Below are 23,869 nucleotides of genomic sequence, written 5' to 3'. Positions count from 1 at the left end.
TGCATCCAGAGCCGGGAGCAGACAGGCGTGGGGAGGCTTCCTGGAGGAGGTGGCATCCGAGCTTGTCTATGCAGGCAGAGTGAGATTTTAGACACATGGACAGGGTGGGAGGAGGGGATCGTGCATCTTGTCTGATGTTAGATTCGGTCCCCCTTGGTTGCTGCCATCATCGCGGTCCCCTGGCAGAAACCTTTCCATTTTCCTCTTTGGCCTCCTCCCCAAACCTCGACGGTCTTCAGGGGCCGACCTCCGGGGCCTCTGCTCTCGGGGAGCCCGGGGGTGGCGCGCACCGAGGCGGGTCAGCCTGTGAAGGGCTCGCACGGAGCTGGCGACAGAGGACATGCAGTCACCGGCAGCCGGGAAGGGGCGCAGAGAGACGAAGAAGGGGAACAAGGTACGCGACGGCGGGCGCATCCACGAGCCGCGACGGGACGGACGCGAAGGTCGCACGACCACAAACAACAGGCCACCGGCGGATCAGCCGGGCGCAGAGGGCGCGCGCGGGGGCCGGGTGGGAGGCCCACGGGGACGGGCTCAGGGATGCTCCGGACCGCCCCCAAGCGCGCGGCAGAAGGAACGGGGCTCAAGCACCGGCTCTGCCCTCCGGGTCCTGCCCGACTTCCTTCCCCCTGGCCGCTGCAGAGGGGCCCGGCGCCAGCTGAAAAGCCGGGTGTCCTCGCGGATGTGCGCCCTGGCCAGGGCGAGGGAGTCACCCCCACTCTGGGGTCCCCTTGTCCAGCTCGCAGACGTGTATCCTTAGGTCTGAAGTCTCGATTCTCTCTCACTCATCCCCCACTCTCGACTCGTTTCTCGGGCCCGGCTCTTACTGGGGCGTTTTGTTCCAACTCCCGGTTTCAGGCGACTCGGGGCTGCATCTGTTCGTTCACAGATCGCTTCCCCTTTAAGCGATTTTCCCCGTCCGCCACCTTGGCCGACTCACTCTCCTTCCCGACAGCGCTTGCAGTTTCTACGAGCACTACAACTCCCATCAACCTTAGCGCCCAAGAGGCTACCCTAGGGAACTTCAAGTACCGAAGTGCTCTCCCACCCAGCTCCGGAACTACCGCAGTGACTGATGGGGCTTGTAGTTCCCTCGGGATCGCCAGAGGCCCAGAGAAACTACTCATCCCAGAAGTCCTCGCGTCAGAGGCGGGTTTCCCTCCTGGCTCTCTGCGCGACCCTTAATCCTTCTTTGGACTCTAACTCCCGCCGTGCCTTGCGCTGATCTCCCGGCGGCGAGAATGGAGTTGTGGCCAAAGTGTCCTCTGGGAGTTGTAGTTTCCGTGTTGGTGAGGCGAGGAGGAGGCGGAGTGACTCGGCGGCCATTAGCTGTGTGTAGTTGCCCGGGACTGGGCGCTTAAGTGAAGAGGGAAGCCTTACTCGGTGGAAATCTACCGTGGCCATGGGCTCCTGCCGCGTCTAGCCCCAGAGTACGGAGAAGGCGGGCTTTTCGGTGCCCCGCCCCGCCCAGTGGCGGGGGCCCACTAGGCCTCCGGGATCCCCGGTCTCAAGTAGGCCTCGTCTGCCGGCAAGGGCGCCCCAAAGGCGGGAGGCGCCATGTCGCTGGTTGCTTACGCCAGCAGCGATGAGAGTGAGCCGGATGAGGCCGAGCCGGAGCCGGAGGAGGAGGAGGCGGCGGCCCCTACGTCCGGGCCCACTTTGGGGGGCTTGTTCGCGTCTCTCCCCGCACCCAAGGGCCCGGCCTTGCTGCCTCCGCCCCCCCAGATGCTGGCCCCAGCCTTCCCCCCGCCGCTGTTGCTGCCCCCGCCCGCCGGGGACCCCCGGCTCCAGCCTCCGCCGCCCTTGCCCTTCGGCCTCGGAGGCTTCCCCCCGCCTCCGGGCGTGAGCCCGGCTGAGGCGGCGGGAGCTGGGGAGGGGCTGGGGCTGGGGCTGCCCTCGCCCCGGGGCCCGGGTCTCGGCTTGCCCCCCTCCATGGGCGGTGCCGGGTCCCCCCTGGGCCTTCCCAAGCCAAAGAAGAGGACGGAGCCCGTGAAGATCGCGGCGCCGGAGCTGCATCAGGGGGATGTGAGTGTCCGGGGAGGGCAGCCCCGCACGGCCCCTCGGGGTCGGGTCGGGCCGGGGCCGGGGCCGGGCTGTGCGCGGGGCCTGCAGGTCCCCGGACCGCCTCCCGTACCTGCGGCCGCTGCTTGCGGTCCGCGGGGCTCCTGCGGCCGCGCGAGCCGGGCAGCGCGTTTGTCGACTCGGGACCTGCTCGTGCGGTTTCTGCAGGCTGCACCCGCCTGCGGAAGGGCCTCGGCCGGCCCCGGCGCCCACAGCCCCGGCCGCCACCCTGCGTGCGGCTCCCCTGCTGCGTCTGCGCCTCGGGCCGCTCTTCGCTTCCTCGTCCTGGCGCAGCGCGAAGCCTGGAGCGGGAAGAAGTGACGGAGGAGGCAGGGCTCCTGCGCCCCGGCTGGACGTTCGGGCGCACCTGCCCGGGGCACCCAGCCGAGGAACCGCAGGGCCAGAGGAAGAGAGGCGTGGCGGGCTCCGCGCTGCGGGCCGACTCGGGCGTGTGCTGAGTGCAGGGCGCGGGCAGGCACCGGCCCTCCCCTCATGGCAGGACTCGGGGAGATGACACTCTGGTGTCTGCGGGGCAAGCAGGGGTCCACGGTGTGCGACCTTCCCCAGGGAAGGACACAGTGCGGGTGAAGGCATGGGCCGCTCATTTCCAGGCCCCTGCCTCGGTTTCCCCATTTAGGTGTGGCCACGCCCCACGAGCTGGGGCGCTTGGGTCCTGGTTGCAGAAGAGGCGGCGGAGCTTACGTTGTTTTCTGCGTGTGGGAACGGGAGACAAGGTCCCTTCTGGGGTGAGCGCTTGGGAGTGAGGGAGACACGAGGCCTGCGGGTGGCGGCTTAGGGTCTTGGCGAGTTCCTCCGCTTCTCTCTTCTGCAGAGTGAATTGGTCAGGCCTTCTCGCCCCGTGGTGACCCTCGGAGAGAAGCTCATCCCGCTCTTGCTTTCCTGCAGGCGCGCAGCTCTGTCTCGGGCCGTGTCCCTGCTCGGTCTCCCGGGTCGCTCTGCACCTTCCCCACACAGCCTGCCGTCCCCCGCCTCGCCTCTGCAAGCCGGCTGCTCCGGGGATGCCCGGGCTGCCCACAAGCCCCGCGGCCTCCTGTGGCTCCTTCCGCCGCTCCGTCCACGGGTGTGCCAGCCTCGCGAGGGCAGGGCTCCCGGCGTCCTAGCCCCGCTCGGTCTCCTGCACTTGAGACTGCTCGGGGCCTCGCCCCTGCGTGTCTTCTGAGTGGATGAGCTTGCGCGGACGTGGGAGGACGTTCCGGAATCTCCCTGGCTGTCTCGTTGCAGACTTTCTTCCACAGGCTTTCGTATCGCTCCCGTGTTCTCACCCGAGCCTGTCGTCTCTGTCTCTAGGATCGCCTGTCGCTCCGCTGAAATGTACTTGGGCCTTGACTTAACCTCGAGCAGACAGAAGTCCCTGAGTAAGATAGAAAAAAATGGGTTCGTGTCCTCGGGCTTCTCCTTTCCCTTCTTCACGTTTCTCTGCACCTCGTTTGTGGTGGAGTAAGTGTGAGGTCTGGGGGAGGCGGTGCTGTGGGCTGCGCGGCCCTTTGTACCGTGAGGGAGCTCGTGTCCAGGTCCGCGAGGGCAGCCTTAGAAAGCGTGGCTGGGAGAGGTCCTAGAACCTTCCGTCCAGGCGGGCTCGGGGTGGTTGCTCCAAGGGCTCCGGGTCCGCCCCTCCTCTGTCAGTGGAGCTCACGAAAATTCCTGAGCGCGAAGCTACACGGTTGTTAGAGAAAGCCAGATGCCGGCCCTCAGCTTCCCCGTTCCCTCGTCGCCCTGCCTGAGCTGGTGGCGGTCTCCGAACGCGTGGTTCCCGCGGGAGGTGGCCTCGGAGAGTTGGGGATGGCCACGTGAGGGCGGCTGTTGCCCCTCCGGTTCTGAGCGTTTCTGCGTCTAGGCTCTGTGTCCTGCACCCAGCCGGCTCCGAGTACACGTTTGAGGGAACGAATGAGGTTTCCTTAAGTGACTGGCGCTCAGGGCTCGGCTCTGCGGCAGAAGTTACCGACTCCGAACTCTCGCTCCTTCACTCCTTCAGCACGAAGCCGCTTGTCTGTGCGGGGAGCCGAGAGGACAGGGGTGACCGTGATCGGCTCTGTCCCCGAGGACCTCGCGGTCTGGTGGACGAGACTGACGAGGAGGTAGACCTGAGGTCAGGTGGGGAGAGTTGCGCGAGAGCCGGCGCTGCGGGAGCACACCTGGCGGGCGCCCAGCTCGAGGCCGGATGGGTGCCCGCAGGACGCAGTCTAGAGGTCGGGAGGCTTCCGGAGCGAGGAGATGTCAGGACAGAGAGGAGATAATTGAGTAGGAGGGAGCCAGAGGGAGAGAGGTGCATAGCCCAGAGCCATCAGGTCGTGGGGCACTGTTGCAGGGGCCCTGCGGAGAGAGCGACGGTGCTGGGGGTGCACCCGCCGTCAGTACAGCACAGGAGGGGGAGCCTGGGAAGGGCGCAGAGGCCAGGGATGTGGGCTGTGCGCGCCACGCAAAGGCCTTTGTATGTGACCCTGGGGTGGGGAAGCACCCTTAAAGGCCCAGCAAGGGTCCCCTGGTCACAGAGTGGCCAAGACCTGCAGGGAGGCTGGTGGGCACAGCGTGAGAGAGGGTGCTGGCCTGGGCGCAGGGGCGCAGGTCTGTCCGGGAGGCGGAAGTGGCCGGTCGGTGTAGGCCGTCCACGGGATGGCCTGGGTGAAGGCCAGGGCTAAGGCTGGCCCCTGCCTTGTAGCTCAGGCAGCTGGGAGGGTGGTGGCGCCATGTAGTGAGGGAAGACAGGAACGGGACAGATTGGGGGTTGGGTGCATTTAATTGGCCGCAAGTGTCAGAAGGCACCTCGAGCTAGCTTGACCAGTAACGCGTCGTACACACGCTGAGGGGCCTCGCGAAGGGGCTGGAGGCAGGAATCACAGGTCTGTCGGGGACCCACACAGCTCTCGACGTGTCTGATCTTTTTTCTTTGTCTGCAGAGCAGGTGTTCTCTGCTCCTCAGCCTTCCTGCGGGGAACGGTGGCCACCCACACCGCCACCTTCTCGTTGTGTAATTCCTCTTAGCAGGCAGCCCAGGTGGGGCCTCGGCGCTCGGTCCCGAGTCTGGCTTTCCACGAGCGCGCACGCTCGGTCCGCTCGGTCCCGCTCGGGGACAGCTCCCCGGGCAGCCGGGCCGCAGTGGGGACAGGCAGTGCCCAGTTCTTTGTCTGGGTCAGCTGTGCAGTTGCGTGAGGAGGTAGGAGTGACCGCGGAACGGAGGGCCGCCGCGGCCTCTGCCCTTCTTATCTCCGTGGTCCGGCCTTGCTCCGGGCTCAGGTCGGTTGTTGATTTTGCGGACTTGGGGGATGCGGACTTCTCAAGTCAGGGCACGGAAGGTCAGCGTTAGAGAAGTGAGTTTGCTGTCTCGGTCTCAGGATATGCGTTCCGGAGCGAACACATTTCAGGGTCATCTGGCTCAGTCTTACCCGTATTTTCAGATTGTTCACCGGGACTGTGGGACATCGGCAGCTGTGAGATGGGAGGTTTCGTTCGTTTTGGTCATTTCTGTTATGCAAGGGAGTAAGCGTCCACCGCAGCGGAGAGAGCACAGCCTCAGCCCTTGGTCGGGAGGGAAGGAGCACAGACATCCGTGGGGGCACCTGCCCAGGGGCCGGGACTCTGTCAGCCCAGCATCGCCCCTCGTTTACGGAGGACCGGCGAGTCGAGAGAACAGAGATGGGTCTGAAATACCGCAGGCCTGTTTGCCTCTGTCGCCGCGTCTGTGGCGGAGAGAGCCCCGAGCAGCCGCAGGCGTGGGGCGCGGCCGCGGGCAGACGAGGCGCCGCTCTACCCGGAGGGCGCGGGTCCGCACTGGATCCCGGAGACTGAAAAGGGAAACGAGTTGATGAGTCTGACTGATTGGGATAATAGCGAGGAGCGGACCAGTGATTCGAGTTTGGAGCCCGGGGGGGTGTCTGCCTGGGCCTTCATTTCCTCCTTGGCTCCGGGCCCTGGCAGCTAGAGATGGCCGCTCCGGAGAGGGCGTCTGTCAGCGCCAGAGCCCGGGAAGATAAGAGGGAGGCGGCCACGGGGAGGGAGGCTTCCATAGATGAGCAGATCCCAGCGGGCCGGCTTAATGGAAAACGTCTGTTTCCGTTCTTGCTCAGCAGTCTCCGGTGTGTGTCTTGTCACTCTTGGCAGCTGGGGCGGGGAGGACAGTGGTGGCCATGGAGGCCCTGGGCTCTTAGGATGCCAAGAAGAAACCGATGACTTATATCCAAGGCACGACCAGTCTGTGCCTCTGAAGCTCAGGAGGGTCCGCTCTGGCTGGGCCCCGGTGCTCTGGGGTCTCGGACATCGCCCTGTCTCCGGGTCTGACCACACAGCGCCGCTTGGCCCATCCTTGGCTGCTGTCAGCACTCCAGGGGTCGTGGGGGCCCTCGCTGGACAGCCTCCTGTGGGGACAGTTGGGCAGTCCCTCAGAGTTACTTAGAATTTCTCTGTAATCCAGCGGTTTCTTTTTTTAAAAATTTCTTTAAAAAAACTTCCTTTAAGTGAGTTCCATACTCCATGTGGGGCTTGAACTCACAACCCTGAGATCCAGAGTCACGTCCTCTACCGACTGAGCCGGCCGGGTGCCCCTCTAGTCCGGCAGTTTGCGTCCCAGGTGAGAAGAGCTGCCCCAAAGGCGGCAGCAGCCCCGGTGTCCGAGCACACGTGAGCGGATGAGCAGCATGCTGTGGGCCGCTGTGCAGCCCGAGCAAGGGAGGAGACGCCGGCCCGTGTACAGCGGGGTGCTCAGGGAAGCCCGCCGGCTGCAGACGGGCACGTGCTGTGGGCCCCCCCCCCTTGTGCGAGGCCCCCCACGTGTGTGCGTTCACAGACACGGAGCGGGGAGGAGCGGTGCCCGGGGGCTGGAGGGCTGGGAGGGGGCCACAGTGGTTGTGGTTTGGGAGGTACAGACTGTGTTTGGGATGATGGAAAGTTCCAGCAGTGGACAGTGGTGATGGTGGTGCAGTCCGCTGAGTGCACGCAATCCTTCTCAGTTGCATGTTTTATGTCGTGTGTATTTTGCTGTGATAAAGGAGAAAGGTCCAGTGTGCTGCTGTCCCTGTCCACGTCCAGGAAGTTCTCCTTGCGTCTAAATGAGACGTGTGCTGGGGCTGAGCCCGTCACCTCAGCAGGGTCTCCAGGAAGCCGAGCAGACGTTTCCTCTGCAGGGCTCCGAGGGAGGCCCCAGGCCACTGGGCGCCCATAGTGCCTCGCCCCCCTCCCGCGCTTTGGCGCACTGTGCGCCAGACATGGGTTTTCTTTCGAAGCTCTCCTTCTGTTCTCTGCTAGAGCTTAGTGTCCCCCACAGCCTCGAGGGCTTCACGTGGCCTCTGAGCCTCCACAGTGGGTCCAGGAAGCTCCGTGTGGCCACGGCCTCTAGGGCAGAGGTGGTGCGAGTTCATGTGAGGGGCAGGGGCAGTTTCCCTAAGTGCGCGCCCCTAGGCCCCCTGGACTTGCCCCATGGCCCCGATGTGGTCCCGGATGTCCCCGAGGCCTGTTTATCAACCCTCAGATGCAGAGACTCTGCTCTGTCCCTCCCCAGAGATGGATAGTCAGGGGTTTACGGGGTTTGGGGCTCAGTGCTCTTGGCGGATTCCAACTCGGGTGCCGTGTTTCAGGGGCTCTGCCATAGCTTGTGCGCGTTGCGAGATGACTTTTAAGGCAGTTCGGTGGGGGGACGCCTGGGTGGCTCAGTTGGTTGGACGACTGCCTTCGGCTCAGGTCATGATCCTGGGGTCCCGGGATCGAGTCCCACGTCAGGCTTCCAGCTCCATGGGGAGTCTGCTTCTCCCTCTGACCTTCTCCTCGCTCGTGCTCTCTCTCACTGTCTCTCTCTCAAATAAATAAATAAAATCTTTTAAAAAAAAAAAAAAGGCCAGTTCGGTGGGTTAGGACCCGGTGTTCCGAGGCGGGGGGATCACGAGAGCCTGTCGCAGCTCCCCGAATCCAGGAGCAGCAGGCCGCTCCTGCAGTCCGTGCAGGCGTACAGGAGACCTGGAGACCGGGGCCGACAGTGCCATGGAAGCAGTGTGAGCTGTTTGAGGGAGAAAACGGCACTTTCCTCCGCGTGGCCCTAGCCACCGGCTCTGTCGGTCGTGGGACAGTCAGCCTCATGGGGCCTCATTCTGTTGTCACACATTTGAGAAATGAGAATGTGCTTGTTTTTTGGTTTTATGGATGTCATCGTCTTAAACTTGGCTAAAAAATTTTTTTTAAAGATTTTATTCATTTATTTGACAGAGATCACAGGTAGGCAGAGAGGCAGGCAGAGAGAGAGGGAGGGAAGCAGGCTCCCTGCTGAGCAGAGAGCCCGATGCGGGGCTCGATTCCAGGACCCTGAGATCATGACCTGAGCCGAAGGCAGAGGCTTAACCCACTGAGCCACCCAGGCGCTCCTAAAATTTGTTTTTAGTTCGTTGAAGTGGGAGCTGTTGTGTAAGATGTGGGAGATCAATTGTGTCCCGGGGTCTGCGGGTGGGGACGAGGCTTCGTGGGCAGAAGGTGGGGCGTGGTCAGGGGTCTCCGAGGCCTGGGAGCTGGAGACAGAACAGGTCAAAATGTGAGGGGTTGGGGGCTTCAGGCTGTTCCTTTGAGTTTAACATCTTGCAGGCCGGAGAGACTGAGAGTCCCTGAACTCTGCCTAGAATTTTAATGACGTCCCTCTTTGTGCCAGTAGCGCGTGCAGTCTTGCTGTGACGTGTGTGTCCTTTCTAGCAGGCTCGGGGGTGGCAGAGAAGCAGCAGAGCTGAGACTCAGACTGTGTTTCTGGGTTCGTGCCTGTGCTCCTGGTGTGTCCTGTGGGGTCTTGCGGGGCCTGCTCCGGGGGTGCTCGGGCTGGGCTGGCACCTTGGGCGTGGTGTCTCTGTAGAGACGCAGGGCCTGGTTCCCGCCGAGTCTAGCTGCCGTGGAACCTCGCCAGGCCTCCCCTCCGTGCCGTCGGAGCTGAGGCGATGGCGTCTGCTGGGAAGTGTTGCTCAGAGGACTAAGGGAAGTGTCAGCAGTTGCCTGCCCCTGGGTGACCGTCCTTCCCTCAGACCCCACACGTAAGTGCCAGGGCGGGCTCCCCTTCCAGGTTTCGTCATGCGTGTGCCTGTGGCAGCGGGTGAGTGGCGGAAATCATTGCACACAGACTCCTGTGAGGCAGTCTTGAGCTAGATGGTGGGAAAGGCAAGGATATATATGAGTGAGAAAGATGTGACGTTCAGGGGCACCCGGGTGGCTCAGTTGGTTGAGCGTCCAACCCTTGGCTCTCGGCTTCGGCTCAGGTCATGATCTCAGGGTCGTAAGATCAAGGCCTGGGTGGGGCTTCGTGGTGAGCGCAGAGTCGGCTTGAGACTCTCTCTGACTCGGCCCCTCCCAGCCCCCATCGCATGTGTGCTCTCTCCCAAGTAAATCTTTTTAAAAATTAAAAAAAAGAAAAATGTCATGTTCACAGAGCCGGGAAGATTCTCGGGAGTTCGGTGTCAGGAAGTCCAGGGCGCAGACACAGCAGAGGGCCCGGGGCTGAGGTCGAGGCGCAGGGCGGGTGCTGAGGGGAGGCCCCCGTGGGAAAGAAGGGAATGTAGGACCAGCAGGTCTTTTGAGGGGATGTTGAGCTGCGCTTGACGTCCTCCTGTTGTTTGTTAGTTTACTGAGAGGATCTCGAGCAGGCTCTGAGCCCAGTGATGAGCTCGACAGGGGTGGGGAGGATGTTGACCCTGAGATACACCAGACCGGAGCTGAAATCAAGGGCGGGAAGCATCACCGACTGCGCTCTCCGGTGCCCCTTGATGTCCTGTGTCTTACCGCCACCTTTGCAGTTACTGGGTGCTTGTTCTTTTTTTTTTTTTTTTAAAGATTTTATTTATTTATTTGACAGAGAGAGATCACAAGTAGACAGAGAGGCAGGCAGAGAGAGCGAGAGAGGAAAGCAGGCTCCCTGCTGAGCAGAGAGCCCGATGTGGGGCTCGATCCCAGGACCCTGAGATCATGACCCGAGCCGAAGGCAGCGGCTTAACCCACTGAGCCACCCAGGCGCCCTGGGTGCTTGTTCTTCTTCCTGGACTGAAAGTTCCTTGAGGGCAGGGACTTCTTCTGTGTCACCGCACACACACAAAGTCCTGGAGGCCCCCTGGGGGTGAGTGGTCTTCGGCTCTCCCCACTCCAGGCCCTGCCTCGTGCCAGCGCAGCGTTGCCTGTAACGCAGCCCGGGGCAGCCGTCGGGAAGTTCTCTATGGAGCACCGTGTCTCGCCTAGAGTAGGTTCTCAGCTACCGTGAGGTCCTTGTCGCCCATGAGCCCAAGAAGGAACTTGTGGGCTAGGAGGCTCAGCTGAGGAAGGCGGAGGGTTTGAGTTCTTGCAGAAGCTTGGTGATGAGCGGGTCTCAGAGGCCCGTTACGCGCAGATGCCCAAACCAAGGGCCCCGGGCACAGACGGAAGGCTGTCAGGGTTCCTGGCTTGGGGATTAGGATTAACGTTTTAAAAACCTGAGTGGTAGAGCTCGCTGTTCGTATGCCTCACCCCCTTCTGATGGTTGGGGGTACGCAGGAGCCGGCGCTGGGCGGCGCGTGCAGGTCCGTGCGAGAGCTTGTGCTGGGAACGGTCCCGTGAGTCAGGGCTGGCACGAGTGGCCACCTGTCTTGCCCCAGGCGCTCACCGTCCCCACTGGCCTGCCTTCTTCCTGGACACGAACAACTCTCTGGCAGACAGTAGATCATAGTTGGGGAGAGAATGGATTTCTTCAACGGCTTTGACCTTTAATGCCGCGCAGAAGAGTAGTTAACACACCACTGACTCCCGCCGGAGACCGCCGGCCGTGTGGTTATGGAGTCTGGATGAGCGGTTCCGGACGTGAGGCTGAGCTGGGGGCGACCGCAGGCCGAATCGCATTCATCTTCTCAGGGACAGATTACAAGGAGAACGGGCAGAGCTTTTTCTTCCCTCCAAGTCTACAAGGGAGGAAGGAGTTCTACTTTGACGGGATAGAAACTGATGGCGCGAAGGTCGTGCCACAGGTCTGGGGCAGGAGAACAAGTGGCCTGGGGAGCTGGGCACATCCCCTACGTCTGACGTCGGGGGCAGGAGAGGAGCTCTGCCCTCGAGGGGCACTCGGTGGGGCAGGGACAAGATGGGGGGGACCCTCGCGCGGCCCTCCTCCCACGGCCCTCCCCTGACGTGGCTGCTTCCTCCGCCGCCGTCTCGCAGGAAGGCCTTACTCCGTTTCTTTTTCTCTTAGTCAGATTCCGAGGAAGACGAGCCCTCCAAGAAGAAAACTGTTCTTCAGGTAAGCTCTGCGGCGTGCGGAGGCCGCCTCTTCCCTGCCCGCGCTGCTTGCCGAGAGCGGGAGCTGTGGCGCCCGGCGCTTGCCCCAGCGCGCTTAGGCAGATGCGAGGACGGGAGGACTGGCCGTTTCTGGGTGGTTTTTCTGGGCGACTCCCGCCCTTGTGCTCTCTGCCCTCCTCTCACGGCTGCCCGGCAGGCGCCGGCGGGGTGGGGGACGTGGAAACCAGGAGTTGCCGTGTGTTTCCGCTCCAGGGATCATGTCAAGAGGCAGAGTAGGAAACAGAAGGGCCAGAACCATGGGAGGGAACATCTGTGTTTTAAAATTCTCCATCTTCTCCCCATCTCACTTTTAACCTGGAGAACAAACACGTAAATAGCATCTCCTGCGTACGAGGCGCTGTTCTGAGCGCCTAACCAGCATTTGCTTGATCGAATCCCCCAAGGCCCAGGGTCGTCATCACCCCCACATCCTGCCTGGGGCACCCGGGAGGGAAGGAGCCTGCCCGGGCTCAGCTGGCGAGTGGGGCCGGGCCGGGGTCCCACTCGCGGTCTCACCCTGGAGCCCCAGCCCGTCCCTGCCGCACTGGGCTCCTGCTCCGGAACTGTGACCCAGAGTCCTCAACCAGACCATGCCGGGAGATGACCTCTCTGCTCCCCCTTGTCCCAGCGCCTCGATTCTGGCCCCTGGGAGTTTCTTCCCATTTTTCCCCGTACTCGGGGCCTCGAGTGCTCTCTGAGCTCATGGACCATATGTCTCCAGAAAAACAAAAGCTGAACTGGTGTTGGCTCTCAGGCTGTCATCTCCGGACTCAGGTGCATGATGCTGAGGCTGCCCCCTTCCCTGAGGCCTCCGAGGTGTCGGTCCACCTCTGGGACGGCTGATGGCCCAGTCATGTGGGAGGGAGAGAGGGCACTGGGGGCGTGAGCTTGTGGCTCTGCTTACAGTGGTGAGGGGGGAGGAGTCACCTCACACGCCGGCAGCTGAGGCCGCTGGAGGCCAGCTCTCCGTTACCAGAATGGCTTCCTGGTCGAGGTGGGTGGGCAGCTCTAGCCACGGGAGGACACGGGCTCAGAAGGCCTCGGGAGTCAAGAGCAGCCTTGCCAGCGCGCAGCGGGGGTGGGTGGGTAGAGAGCTTGGCTGGGGGCCGTGGCTGCGACCCCAGATGTTGTCTGAGTTGGACACCTGAGGGTCGCCTGAGCAGGCACTCCACGTGGCATGTCGGCCCGGTGCCTGCACACTCTAGTCTGCGGTCTTCCAGGACCCACAGCAGGGAGGGTGCCCGCTGGCGGGATGAGCCTGCTGCCTGCCTGACTCCCAAGCCCCATTTCACTTGCCCCCGGCGCTGGTTGGCCAAGGGGCTGACAAATCCTGGCCTTCCAGGATAGGGGCCTGGTGACCTTATCCACTCTCCCCTTCCGCCCTCCCTTTGTTCCTTCCTTCCCCCCTTCCTTTTTTTCTTAGATATTATTTATTTATTTGAGAGAGAGCGAGCACGAGCAGAGGAGAGGGGCAGAGGGATAGGGAGAAGCAGACTCCCTGCTGAGCAGGGGATCTGATGCGGGACTTGATCCCAGGACCCTGAGATCATGACCGCTTAACTGACTGAGCTCCCCAGGCGCCCCTCCATTCTCCTTTTTCAAATGGACACCTCCCTCAGCCCTACACGTAGGCTAGGCAGGCCCTGTAGCATACAGAAAGCAATATCAGAGAGATTTTTATGGGTGGTAGGAGCTCCGGATGGGCGGAGCTAATCAGCTTTCAGATTGAGAAGTTCAGTGCTTGGCCGGGGGCGTAGCTGAATATGCCTTGTCTGTAGGGCTGTCCTTGGGCAGCGGGAGGACTTTGGGCAACGGGAATGGGTATCTTTTGGACAGAGCCTTGTTTTTGATTTTGAGTAGCAGTCCAAAGGAAGCAGAGGGTTCCTATGTTAAAATGAGCCTTCAAGGCATGGAGAGAGGCAGAGCAGTCGGCTGGAGAGAGCCCTGGGCTGCTGGGGAAGAAGAATGCTGTGGGATAAGAGCATTGCCTCCGAGCCACTGAACTCCGGGAAACAGAGGGCTGTGGGGGTGGGGGGCGTGCAGGGATGGGGTAACTGGGTGGGACATTTGAAGTAATGAGCACAGGGTGTTGTATGCAATGGGTGAATCACTAAATCCTACTTCTAAAGCCAATAAAACAGTATATGTTAATTAAATTTGAATTTAAATAAAAAGAAAGAAAAAGAGCATCACATTTGCCCAAAACACAGAATCAGGGAAGACTCTGTGGCAGAGGGCAGCGGTACGGAGCCACGGAGACCAGGGACGGCATCTTACCTTGGGAGAAGCAGCCGATAGAAGGGCCTGGGGTGGGAGAGTCCAGCCCAGTTGGGTGGGCTGAGTGGGCAGAGGTAAGGAGGTAACAAGGGCTGGCAGGGTCGTAGGCTGGGGTGCCCATCCGTAGTTCTCGTTCTTGATGCTGGTAATACAGATCCCAAGATCTCACTTGTCCCGTGTCTTTCCTCCTTCCCCAAACCTGCGCTCACCAGGGATCCGGCGAGGGGACTGGTCTGTCTGCCCTGCTTCCCCAACCTAAAAACCTGACCGTGAAAGAGACTAACAGGTTGCTCCTCCCCCACGCCTTCTCCCGGAGACCCGCGGACGGCTCCTCCGACGCTAAGCCCTCCCGACAGGCTTCTAAGACCAAGCCCTCTCCCCTCGCCTCTGTCGTGGGCACCACGACCACCACGCCGTCGCCCTCTGCCATCAAGGCCGCCGCCAAGAGTGCCGCCCTGCAGGTGACGAAGCAGATCACGCAGGAGGAGGACGACAGTGACGAGGAGGTGGCCCCTGAGAACTTCTTCTCCCTCCCTGACAAGGCTGAGCCGCCTGGAGTTGAGCCATACCCTTACCCCGTCCCCACCATCCCTGAAGAGCTGCCTCCAGGCACAGAACTAGAGCCGGCCTTCCAGGACGATGCGGCCAATGCGCCCCTTGAGTTCAAGATGGCCGCGGGCGCCAGTGGGGCCCCGTGGATGCCCAAGCCTGGGGAGGATTACGGCTACAGTCAGTTTTCCACATACGGCGACGCCAATGCCGCTGGTGCTTATTATCAGGTGGGTAGAGGCCTGGCCGGCCGGAGCGCGCTGGAGCGGGGCAGCCAGGGAGAGCCGTGGGCCAGCGACGCAGCCTCCGTGCTGTCACTGAGGCTGAATTACTGTCTTCTGGCGTCTTGGTTTTCCTGTACGTGTGGGGCCCCAACACGTGCTACCTTTGTCCTGAGCCGTATGGGTCTAAAACTGCCTGAGTCTCGAAGTCCGACAGGACTGACACCTCGGTTCCGAACACCAGCCCTCACCGCAGGAGCCGGTGAGCGGGCAGGGAGGAGGCGGAAGACGAGCGGCCTCCGGTCTGGGAGATCCAAGGTGGCCTCGCGGGTGGGGTGGCGGGGATGCGTGAGCTGGAGGTGGGGTGACCGAGAGCAGGACCGGGAGAGGACGGGCTGAGGGCCGGGGGATCTGGAGAGTCGACACAGCAGGGAAGAGGGAGAAGGGAGGATGCGGAAGACCGCGCCGTGGAGGGTCGGAAGGGTGGAGGCGCCTGCCCTGGGGAGCCGGGGTGCCGGGATTTGTGTTGTGAGAGAGCGGGGGGGCCCGGGGGCAGTTTGGGCTTTGAATCACATGCCGTGTGAGTCCGAGCAGCTCCCTCGTGCCAGGGGCTTAAGAGCGGTGGCCTCTTGGTCTCGCCAGGCTGTCCCATCAACTTAGCGCGGTGCCTGGGACAGCAAATGCCTGGTAATGACTTTCGGTCAAAGTGCCCTTTGGCGGAGCTGCTCGGCTTTGCCGTGGGTGGCGTGGGAGTGGGTGTAGCGGGCCGCTCGCTCGCGAGTGGGTTTAGGGGACTCCTGGCACTTGGGGGCTGGCCGCGGGGCTGCTGGCGGAGCAGGGGCAGCTGGCGGCAGTTTTCCAAGACTGAAGTCCCCTGGGACCGCTGCGATTCTGAACCGCCATTGTTAATCTTCAGCCTGGGCATGGGCAGGGACCCATCGTGGGTGGGCTTTGGGGGGACCCTGTTCTTCTTCTCTTTTCTAAGATTTTATTCATCTGATAGCACAAGCAGATAGTGCAGCAGAGGGAAAGGGAGAAGCAGGCTTCCCGCTGAGCAGGGAGCCTAACACGGGGGCTTGTTCCCAGGACCCCAGGATCATGATCTGAGCCAGAGGCAGACACTTAACGGACTGAGACAACCAGGCGCCCCAACAATTTCTAAATACTTCCTAAGTGTTTGCTGTTGAGCCTCCATGTGTCCTGTAGGCGGATCAGGGACCGTGTATCTCCCTTCAACATTGTTAGAAGGAAGGAGGAGGAAGATAAGAGTGTTTTGACCTCTTTAGTAAAAAAAAAAAAAGCCATTTAAAATGAATAACAGGTATTCAGAATCCATTTATAAGCTGCACGAGGCAGTCTGTGCACATGAGAGCATGTTACGTGTGCTCAGCACCCTGCGGTTGCATGTCTCTTTCTGTGAGTACTTTAAATTGTGCTCCAGTCGCTCTGTATTTTCATGTATTTTCTTGGTCCGTATTAAACCTTAGGTTCCATTTAGCTCACCAGAAAGTGAATGTTCTTAGAGCATCATTTTTGGAGCTAGGGGCAAAAGGGGAAGAATTGGGAGAAAGTATGACAGGAAGGGCGCCTCTCCCGGTGTCCCTCTGGGGGCTCACCCTGCCTGCACCCCTTTCTCTCTGGGACCCGCAGCACCTGTGGGTCTCAGGCTGGTCCTCAGATTCCAGAGCTAAGTGTGTGGTAACACACACCTGGCTTGTTCCCCGTCTTGTTGTAAATTCTGCACCGCCCTGTAATCGCAGATTTTGTTTCCTGTTTTCATGCAAGGAAACATTGTGTCAGACACAGTGTTAGTCTCAGGGGTATGGTTAGGTAATTCATGTTCTGTGCTAGATCTGCACCCTCCCGGCCTGTTGCCGGCGGTGTCCTTGCGTCCTGAGTCCCCAAGTAAGACTAGAAGCGGGAATGCTGTGCCCTCACACCACTCCCCCTGCTCACCCGGAGCTTGTCTCCGCATCAGGAGCGCATCAGGAGCGCTTGAGGAGCGTGAGACTGACGGGGAGCCGGGGGCGGGGCCGAGGAGAGGAGAGGCGGGGCCGAGGAAGGAGGGGCCAAGGGGGCGGGGCCGATGCTGAGGGGCGGGGCCGGGGCGGGGCCGAGGGCAGTGTGGCTTAAGGGTTGGGAATCACCTCCAGAAGCGGAAGGCTTGAGGGAGCAGAGTGTGAACTGAAGCGGGAGGGAGGGTCTTTATTTCCTGTCACCCTTCCCGGAACTGTGTCCCCTGTCTGGGTAGTGCGGATTGCTCTTGGGTCCAGGGTGCATCTTTGGGATCCTTGGGCTCGGCGGCTTGAACTGGTGGGTTTGAGGGCTCCCGGGTGGGGTCTGCTCTGTGTCCCCCCCCCCCCACCCCGCTCAGTTGGCGTGTTTTGTCCCCTCTCGGCTGCAGGATTATTACAGTGGTGGCTACTATCCTGCACAGGACCCGGCCCTGGTCCCCCCCCAGGAAATTGCCCCAGACGCCTCCTTCATCGATGACGAGGCAGTAAGTTAACGCACCAGTGACCGGCTCTGACCCGTGGACACCAGGTTTCAAATCTGAAACTAAAGAAAAAACGGGGTTTTTAGCTGTGTTGAATTGGGCTTCACTGCGGCAGCTCGTAACCGGGAAACTCCAGCGTGGTGGCTTAAGTCAGGGCAGCTCGCTTTTTTGCTCCTGGAAGAAGGCGCGAGGCGGTCTGGCCCTCCTGACGGTCAGTTTGCCGGCCCTGCTTAGGGCCTCCAGCCTTCCAGCCAGCGATGGCCGCAGAGGCGGACTGGGGAGAGCGCCGGAGGAAGGGCTCTCTCCCTCCGGTTTAGGAAACCTCCCCAAGGTTCCTCCCCAAGACTCTCGTCCCGTGGCCACACGTGGTTGCGGGGGCCGGGTGGGCTGAATTTGGGTGGGGGTGGTCGGGTGCTTAGCCGGAATGTGGTGCTCACTCGCCTGAAAGAATAAGTGGGGAGTGGATTTGGGGCGGAAACAGCCCCCACCCCCATGAATAAGGCCCGTGCCCCTCTGTCCTCCACCTAGGAGGCCGCAGAGGGCTCATCCTCTGGCAAAAGTTAGTTTTTGTGGGCGGGATGCCCCTCAGAGCCTCGCTGGTAATCTCAGACTGGGATCTGAGTTCCACTGTAGTCTCTTGAGTGTTCTGTTTTGTTTTTCCTTAAAAAATTTTTTTTATTCATTTTAAGAGGGAGAGAGAACAGTGGTGGGGAGGGGCAGAGGGAGAGGGAGAAGCAGACTGCCCACTGAGCAGAGAGCCCGGCCTGGGACTCAGTCCCAGGACCCCAAGATCATGACCCGAGCCGAAGGCAGACACTCAACAGATGGGATCCCCGAGGCACCTCGAGTGCTTTTCCCTGGAGTCCTTACCCACTCTGCCTTCCAGGCGCATCTTTGGGTGGTTTTGGTGTGATTTGCCTTTTTGGTGAGGGAGAAGAGAGAGTAGCAGTCTCCCAGAAAATTTGCCAGGCTTTTCTTGTGCGGCTCCCTCTCCCCGTCTCCCTCTCTGGGTCTGCTCTGGTGTGGTATCTGCTGCCTTTTGTGAGACCAAACCAATGAGAAGGAGCAGACGTGTGAAAACCAGGTTTTAGAGGAGAAATCCTAGGATTTTGGTTTTTTTTAGCTTGAATTCTTTGGTTTATTTTGTTTTGTTTTTCTTTTAAAGATTTATTTGACAGAGAGACAGAGATCACAAGTAGGCAGAGCAGCAGGTAGAGAGACGGGGGAGGCAGGCTCCCCGCTGAGCAGAGAGCGCGATGTGGGCTCCATCCCAGGACCCTGAGATCACGACCTGAGCAGAAGGCAGAGGATTAACCCACTGAGCCACCCAGGCACCCCTAGCCTGAATTCTTAATTTGAAAATCGGGTGCAGTCTTTTCAGTAGATACAATGTATCTGCATTTTGAGCACAAATTCCCAGCAATGAACCCTGAGCTCATGTTTGGGAACCGCTGCCTGGGGCTCCCTTTCCCTGAGGGCAGAACTGCTGAGAAGCAGCCTTTCCTCTGGCATCAGGGGTGGTGGGGTGAAAGGGGACATTGTCCTGGGAGGGGTCAGGGAGTTGGCGCAGAGGAGTGGGGAGTCACAAGACCATTCCATAAATACTGGATCACCAGTGACATCCCGATTTCTCACCCAGAGCCCCTACTCCTGCTTTCTTTGTCCTTTGCAGTTTAAGCGGCTACAGGGCAAGAGGAACCGAGGGAGGGAGGAGGTCAACTTTGTGGAGATCAAAGGTGACGACCAGCTCAGTGGGGCCCAGCAGTGGATGACCAAGTCACTGACAGAAGAGAAGACCATGAAGTCATTCAGCAAAGTAAGTGGGAAGGTCTGTTGTGTGGCCCCAAAGCTAAATCTGGGCCTAGCCCTGTCCTGACCCCACACCTGACCGTTACCGTCCAGCACCTGTCACACACGCCTGCTGCCTGTGTTGTGGGGTGTGCTCGCGCCTCGCGGAAGCTACCTCTGCCTTCCAGAGCTTTGCAGCCCTCTGCTTCCCATCTGGACGGTGGAGCCTGGTTGCTGAGAGTGAGGAGGGAGGCGGGGGGGGCGCCATTTCCCATCCTGCCCTTGGGAAGAGCCTTGACGTGTTATGCTGCTTCCCTGGCTGGCCGGAGCTGGCGGCGGCTCTGCCCTCTGCCGACAGTCGGATCCTTCCTCCGTGCTGTTGAGCTGGGGCCTGGCTCAGCACATCTTGGAGGTGTGGGCATAACAGCAGAGTCCTGGGGGCTCAGCTTCTGCGTACGCAACCTCTCTCCGCTCTATCGTAGCCAGCTGTGGCTTTCAGATGCTTTACTCCTCACGCGTCCCACGCCGTGCTCCTGCCTTCCGTGCTCATTTTCTTCCGTGTAATGAACTCTCCACCTAGTAGCTGAGTACAGCAAGTGTGGACATTAATGAGGCTGCCACAGCAGGGGGAAATGTGGGGAAGCCCTGGATTTGAGCCCAGCACCAGCAAGGCCAAGGTCGGGCATCTTACTCCCATGGCCATCTCATCCCCCTGACTTTCTCTGCTTTGTTCTGTGGCCACAGATGGCCATCCAAGCCCCAGCCGTTTGTTTTAACTGAATGCTGGCGGTCATACAGGACAGAGCAAAGGATTGTGGTTAGAGCAGCACAGATCTATGACTGTTTCCTGGAAAAACCACTTAGGAGAGCACGATCTCCTGACTGTGGATCGAGAAGCATCATGCGTGGTAACGGTGCTCACCGCGGGCCGGGGCTGGTCCTCCTTGGCCATCTTTGACGGTTGTGTTAAGGGATGTTGTGTAGCAGCAAGGAATTGGAGTTCGCCGTTTCCCCAGGTTCAGGTTCTCTTTGCACCATCTCATTGTATTAGAGCTAGATTTTGTAAGAAGAAGGAAAAGATACGGTTCCTGTCCTTGAGGCGTTTACAGTGGAGCTGGGAGAGAGACATCAGGATGCTCGAGTGTTGATGAGGGATGACAGGCTGCTGAGGACACTCCAGAGACGAGTGCTGGGAGCTGGTGCAGCTGATTAGGAAGCTTCTGGTCTGAGACAGCTCTGGTGGAGGGCAGGAAGACCGCAGGACCAGTACAGACTTTGACAGTAAAGCCTTTGCATCAGGGCTTGGTGAGGGCTTCAGTGCCGTTCTGGGTGGAGGTTAGAAGCCTGGAGACAGGTGGGGCGACGGTGGGGATTCGAACTGCAGGACTGGCGTGCGCACTGCCGGGAGGAGGGAAGAGACGAGTCGGGGCTGCCGGGGAGACCGGCAGGGTTGCGAGAGGGCCTGAAGGGACGTAGGTCGCCTGTGGCCTTAGGCCGATGCGGGTTTAGACCCCCTGCAGGCACTGTAACTGGCATCGAGTGTCCACCGTGCGCAGAGCCCCGTGTTGCTTGCTGGGCTGGGAACACGCGGTCCCAACCCCAGTATTTCCAGTCCAGCGGGAGTATCAGGTGGTTTCAGGCAGGTCGTCTAAGTCTGGGTTTTTTGCATAACGGCTTTAATAAAAATAACTGTTTGTAAGTATACAGATGTAAAAACAGCCACAAGCTGACTTTTGTCCCCCAGGATTTGGGCTTTGTGGTTGGTTTCTAGCCCTCAGCCTTCTGGCCCACCTGGGCACATGAGATACTTCTCCTTCTTTCCCTGTGGCTTAATGATGGTGTTTTCTTCCCTCGCAGAAGAAAGGTGAGCAGCCGACAGGCCAGCAGCGGCGGAAGCACCAGATAACGTACCTGATCCATCAGGTGAGAGGGCGGGGCAGCCCGAGGCCTGGCGGGCTCTGTGACGGTGCTGGGGGCCAGCCTCCTGCCGCCTGGCCCAGGGCGGGTTCTCCACGTGGCCACCAGGGGGCGATGAGTCCTTCAGAATCACCCACTGTGCTCCTGCCTCCCTTCCCACAAGGCTCAGAGGGAAGGGCCTGGAGTGATTGAGACTCGGGAACACGAACCCAGAGGGCAGCGAAGTGGTTTCTCATATGGTTCTTTTAAAGAGAGTTTCTAAAAAATAAATAAGTAAATAGCAAGCTTATCTAGGGATTTAAGAAACTATTTTAAAGGAAAAGGTTGGTTTACCTGCTTTTAGCAAAATATCTACCTGATAAGGAGGTTGGTTTTGTTTTAAGATTTTATTTACTTATTTGAGAGAGAGAGAGAGCCTGAGCAGGCACACCGGCGAGGGGAGAGGCAGACGGGGAGAATCTCAGGCCGACGCGTGCTCAGCGCAGAGCCTGACCCCGGGGTGATCCCACGACCCTGAGATCATGATCTGACCCGAAACCAAGCGTGGGACGCTTCACCGACTGAGCCCCCCAGGCGCCCCAGGAGGCTGACTTTGTATTCTCCCACTTCTGTGGCAAGAAATACCAACACAAGTAATTAACACAGATGATCCAAAAATGTATTTTGGAATTAGAATGTTACTTACCGGATAGGACCCAGCACCTCTGAAGTCCTCATTTAGTCATTAGACGCGTTTCTGGGCCCCGCCGGCAGTGTGCTGTCCCCGCCCTTTCCTGGGGCCCACGTGCTGCCCGCAGGTTTCAGTGGGGAACCTGTTTCCATTGTTCCCCTCATGGCTTCACCTTCCTTTTCAGGGACCCCCTGTGTCCTTACCCCGTCTTGTTTTCGGTAGGGAAAAGATTTGAGGCGAGGAACTTCTTTCCGACCCAAGCTCTCAATCCCCACCTTCTTCAGGGGAGGGGAGCCGGCGCCCATTACTCTTGTGTGGTGGGATCGACGAGCCCTTCTTTAGGGCACCGCTTGTTCACTCCCCGAGTGCCATGCTGAGGTCAGCGGAGGAAAGTCTCCGTTCTGTACCTTCCAGGCCGTTTGCCACAGCTCTCGGTTGTGCTGGAAAGTGGTGTGACTTTCTCAGGTCCCACATCCACTCAGCACAGCAGCAAAACCGCATCCCCTAGCGTAGCTGTGGCGGGGCTGGCGTCCAGTGTGGCCCTGTCCACACCTAGGAGGCTGACCTCCCCATTCCTCCCCTACTATCCACGGTCCTCCCCTGTGCTCTCCCTCCTCCCTGTCCTCTTTGACTGGCTGGTCGGGCGTCCCAGGCGCCAGATCTGTCTTCCTTTCAGATGCGCCCTCCAACTCGCCTTTGCCCCCATTCCTGAGGGATTCAGTTTAATTCCAGCAGGTGGGGGACCAGGATTATTTCTTTAAAAATTATTTTATATTGGGGCACCTGGGTGGCTCAGGGGGTTAAGCCTCTGCCTTTGGCTCAGGTCATGATCTCAGGGTCCTGGGATCGAGTCCCGCATTGGGCGCTCTGCTCAGCAGGAAGCCTGCTTCCCCCTGCCCCCCCGCCCCGCCTGCCTCTCTGCCTACTTGTGATCTCTGTCTGTCAAATAAATAAATAACATCTTTTTAAAAATTATTTTTTATTTATTTACTTTTAAAGATTTTATTTATTTGAGAGAGAAAGAGAGAGTGAGTGTGTTTGAGCACAAGCAGGGGAAGCAGCAGCAGAGGGAGAAGCAGGCTCCCTGCTGAGCAGAGAGCCCGATGTGGGACTTGATCCCAGGACCCCGGGATCATGACCTGAGCCGAAGGCAGACGCTTCACCGACTGAGCCCCCCCGGGCGCTATTTTATTTTTAAGTCATCTGTATACCCCACATGGGGCTTGAACTGGTGACCCAGAGATCAGGAGCGGCCTGCTCCTCTGATGGAGCCGGCCAGGTGCCCTCGGACCAGGATTCTTGAGTTCTTCCTCTGCTTCAGCCCGTCAGGCCCCAGAGAGATGCTGTCTGCTCCCTGAAGAGCCGCTTCTTCTCTGCCTTCCCAGGGTCTTCCCTTTCTGCTAAACTGAGAGACAGTGAAGTCTCGGGGGCTTTGCTCTTTCCCCGTACCTGGTCTGGGGGAGGAAGATGTTAGGTGGGAAGCCCGCAGAGGCGAGAGGGAGGCCCCTCGGCACCCCAGTCGGCTCAGTGCGCCCGTGTCCCTCGCCACAGGCTAAGGAGCGGGAGCTGGAGCTGAAGAACACGTGGTCGGAGAACAAGCTCAGCCGCCGGCAGACCCAGGCCAAGTACGGGTTCTAGGGCTCCGGACCCGCCGCCCCTGCGCTCCTGCCACCCGGCCTCACCTCGGGGACCCTGCTGCTCCAAGCCCAGGCTCTCTGTCCCTGAGGCCCCGGCCCTCGCCTCTGCGAGAATGAACACATTTGATAGATTTTTCTTAACACAAGTTAGAAAATTCAGCTCCTCTGCCTCGGAGCTAGCAGAGACTGGAGCGACGCTGCGGATGGGGCTCTGAGCTCCTGAACGGGCGCGCGGCTCCCTGGTTGGGGTGATGAAACGGGGAGCCCCTCCTCCCTCCACTTTCTTTCTCCTTTTTTTTTTTTTTTTTTTTTTAAAAACCAGGGATGTCTGTTGAAATAAAACATTCAGTCTGACAGACTTGGCTTGCCCTCAGCCCTTTCCTACTTTTTCGTGTGGTTTCGTTTTTTCCATTCTGGATCTTTCTCACTTGTTTGCCCGTTCTGGATCTGACGTTACCCTTGCAGCGCACCGTCTGCACCGTCACGAGCTGCCTCGGCGATCGCTCTGCCTTTTTCTCTGTGCCCACCTTCTAAGCTGTGTGTACAGCCAGTGAAGACCCTGGGAATTACATGTACGAGTTTGTGTGGGGCACAGGCCTGTGGTCCCAGATCTGGAAAGTGTTGCTGGTCTCAGGTGTCTCTGAAGACGAGAGGAGGTCAGGGAGGTTCTTCCTGAGACACGAGAGTTGTTAGCAAATTCAGTGCAGCAGCAGAAGCGGCCAGTGTCTGTCCCTGAAGAGGATGTGCGTTCACACTGGCTGCCCTTGGCCTTGACCGGTTTGGAAGCCTTGCAGAGGTCCTCGGGGCCAGACAGATCTCCTTGGAGACTTCTGCATCCCGAACGTTGTGCTAGAGAGGGAGGGGGCAGCAGGGTCATGGCCTCAGTTCGTGCTTCTGCACCGGGGTGCCCGCCAGCAGCACGTGGTTCCAGCGCGGGGGAGTGGTGCAGGACACGCAGGCCCCGGTCCGGGAACCGCGCCGGTCC

General features: G+C 59.9%; 1 protein-coding gene across 1 annotated transcript; it reads left to right on the top strand.

Annotated features, from left to right (window-relative positions):
* Nucleotides 1–1,289: 1,289 nt before the first annotated feature.
* PRCC (proline rich mitotic checkpoint control factor) lies at nucleotides 1,290–23,243 on the top strand. Its single transcript, XM_047704416.1, has 7 exons — nucleotides 1,290–2,025; nucleotides 11,243–11,290; nucleotides 13,818–14,384; nucleotides 16,780–16,875; nucleotides 18,545–18,688; nucleotides 20,518–20,583; nucleotides 22,799–23,243. Exons 1-7 carry the CDS (start codon nucleotides 1,558–1,560, stop codon nucleotides 22,883–22,885), a joined length of 1,476 nt encoding a protein of 491 aa, XP_047560372.1. The 5' UTR covers nucleotides 1,290–1,557; the 3' UTR covers nucleotides 22,886–23,243.
* The last annotated feature ends 626 nt before the right edge of the window (nucleotides 23,244–23,869 follow it).

Source organism: Lutra lutra, chromosome 15, assembly GCF_902655055.1.
Source record: "Lutra lutra chromosome 15, mLutLut1.2, whole genome shotgun sequence".
Lineage (NCBI taxonomy): Eukaryota > Metazoa > Chordata > Mammalia > Carnivora > Mustelidae > Lutra > Lutra lutra.
Note: the sequence above shows the minus strand (reverse complement) of the source record. Positions and strands in the feature narration are given on the sequence as shown.